The 1644-nt window shown below is 49.6% G+C and overlaps 1 protein-coding gene across 1 annotated transcript in view; it reads left to right on the top strand.

Annotated features, from left to right (window-relative positions):
* The first annotated feature begins 316 nt into the window (after window positions 1-316).
* ccdc86 (coiled-coil domain containing 86) overlaps window positions 317-1644 on the top strand; it is a 2597-nt gene continuing 1269 nt past the window's right edge. Inside the window, exons 1-3 of the mRNA XM_037674891.1 lie at window positions 317-867; window positions 1122-1251; window positions 1363-1437. Coding sequence (XP_037530819.1) covers window positions 404-867; window positions 1122-1251; window positions 1363-1437 — 669 coding nt within the window. The 5' untranslated portion in view covers window positions 317-403. The remainder of the gene's footprint in view (window positions 868-1121; window positions 1252-1362; window positions 1438-1644) is intronic.

The following is a 1644-nucleotide window of genomic DNA, read 5'->3' as shown; positions in this document are numbered from 1 at the left end:
CGGTTTCAGCTCCAACTACATTCAGCCAAGTCACTCAGCAAGCTGCAGTTTTGCAGAGAATGCAGTTTTTTCTAGTATTCTTTAAAGTCTACAATATAAATATTTTATTTATTTAAAATTTCTTTAATTTGTTGTCTTCAGAAACATGCATCCAATAATTGATCATACGCAGTTTAGTCATTAATTTAGTTGTTTTCTTGTATTTTTGTGGATCTCTTTGATGAGGGTCTGTTGCAGTTTTTCCTCCGCGCCTTTAGGGGGAGACAACACCCAGAGTGTCGCTTAATGATGACGTCAGCACCGGAAAAGCAGCGTACACAAACAGCGCTCCTGTCGGTTAGGGTCAGTCGCACGTGGGTTCAGTGGTTTTTCTATATTTGAGTCTCGGTAAGTTTTAAAAAATATGCCGAAGAGAAGGAAAGCTGCTCCAGAGGAGAACTCTGCTTCCGAAGCGGGAGAGGAGCAGGTGGAGACCAGACGGACCCGCAGCGGCCGCGCGGTGCGCACTCCTTCCTCCAAAGTCCCGGTGAGGACCCCCGGCAGGAGGACCAGGAGGTCGGTCCTCCAAGAGCTGCCGGCGGCGGAGGAACAAAACACGGAGAGTCCGGAGCGCAGACCTGAGAGTCCCGTCAAGAAGTCCAGCCTGTCGGAACCGGAGCCAGAAGAACCGCCGAAAGAGGACGAGGAGGGTTCTACAGCGGAGACAGATCCAAACCTCCAGATACCCAGACCCGCACCGGCAGAAACAGTACCTGAGGGTTCAGAACCGATCCCGAAGAAGAAACCTGCTCTGGAGCCAAACACCAAACCGATCCCTCTGGGAAAACCCAAATCAGGCAGAGTGTGGAAGGACCGGAACAAGCAGAGGTAAGAACTGGATCAAGCTGGAGCCGAGACTTTACAGAACCGGCTGGACCAATCACACAATGGTTTGGTTTTGGTTTCAGCACCACCTAAAAACTGGGCTGAACACCAGTTACCTGTGTGTCCAAGTGGTTCTCTGTCCTCTCTGTGTCCAGGTTCTGGTTTGACGTGTGTCCTCTCTGTGTCCAGGTTCTGGTTTGACGTGTGTCCTCTCTGTGTCCAGGTTCTGGTTTGACTTGTGTTCTCTCTGTGTCCAGGTTCTCCTCCCTGGTCCGAGACAAGCCCCTGTGCTCCTCCTGGGAGAAGAAGATGGAGGCCAAGCGAGAGAAGGACCTCGTCAAACAGTTTACTGCGAGGCTGAAAGAGGAGAAGGCCCAGAAGAAAGAGGTACTGTGACCCAGATGTTCTAGATCTGTGTTAGGCCTGACCCAGATGTTCTGGACCTCTGTTACGCTCATGATGGTACACTTCTAACCTGGCTTTTGTTTGTGCTCTCAGGAAAAGAGGAAAAGAAGAGAGGAGAACCTGAAACGCCGTGCAGAGAACGAACGCAAAGCAGAGATTGTCCAAGTGGTACGCCAGAACCTTTAACACCTCCAGAACCTTTAACACCTCCAGAACCTTCAACACCTCCAGAACCTTCAACACCTCCAGAACCTTCAACACCTCCAGAACCTTTAACACCTCCAGAATGTTTATTAGTTTGATGAGGAAATGTTTTAACACGTCACTTTGAACTTGTCTCTTTGAATCCGTCTCTATGGACTTGTCTCTTTCAAC

Source organism: Nematolebias whitei, chromosome 3 (genome assembly GCF_014905685.2).
Source record: "Nematolebias whitei isolate Nwh7 chromosome 3, NemWhi1, whole genome shotgun sequence".
Lineage (NCBI taxonomy): Eukaryota > Metazoa > Chordata > Actinopteri > Cyprinodontiformes > Rivulidae > Nematolebias > Nematolebias whitei.
This window is presented reverse-complemented; position numbering and strand designations above follow the sequence as displayed.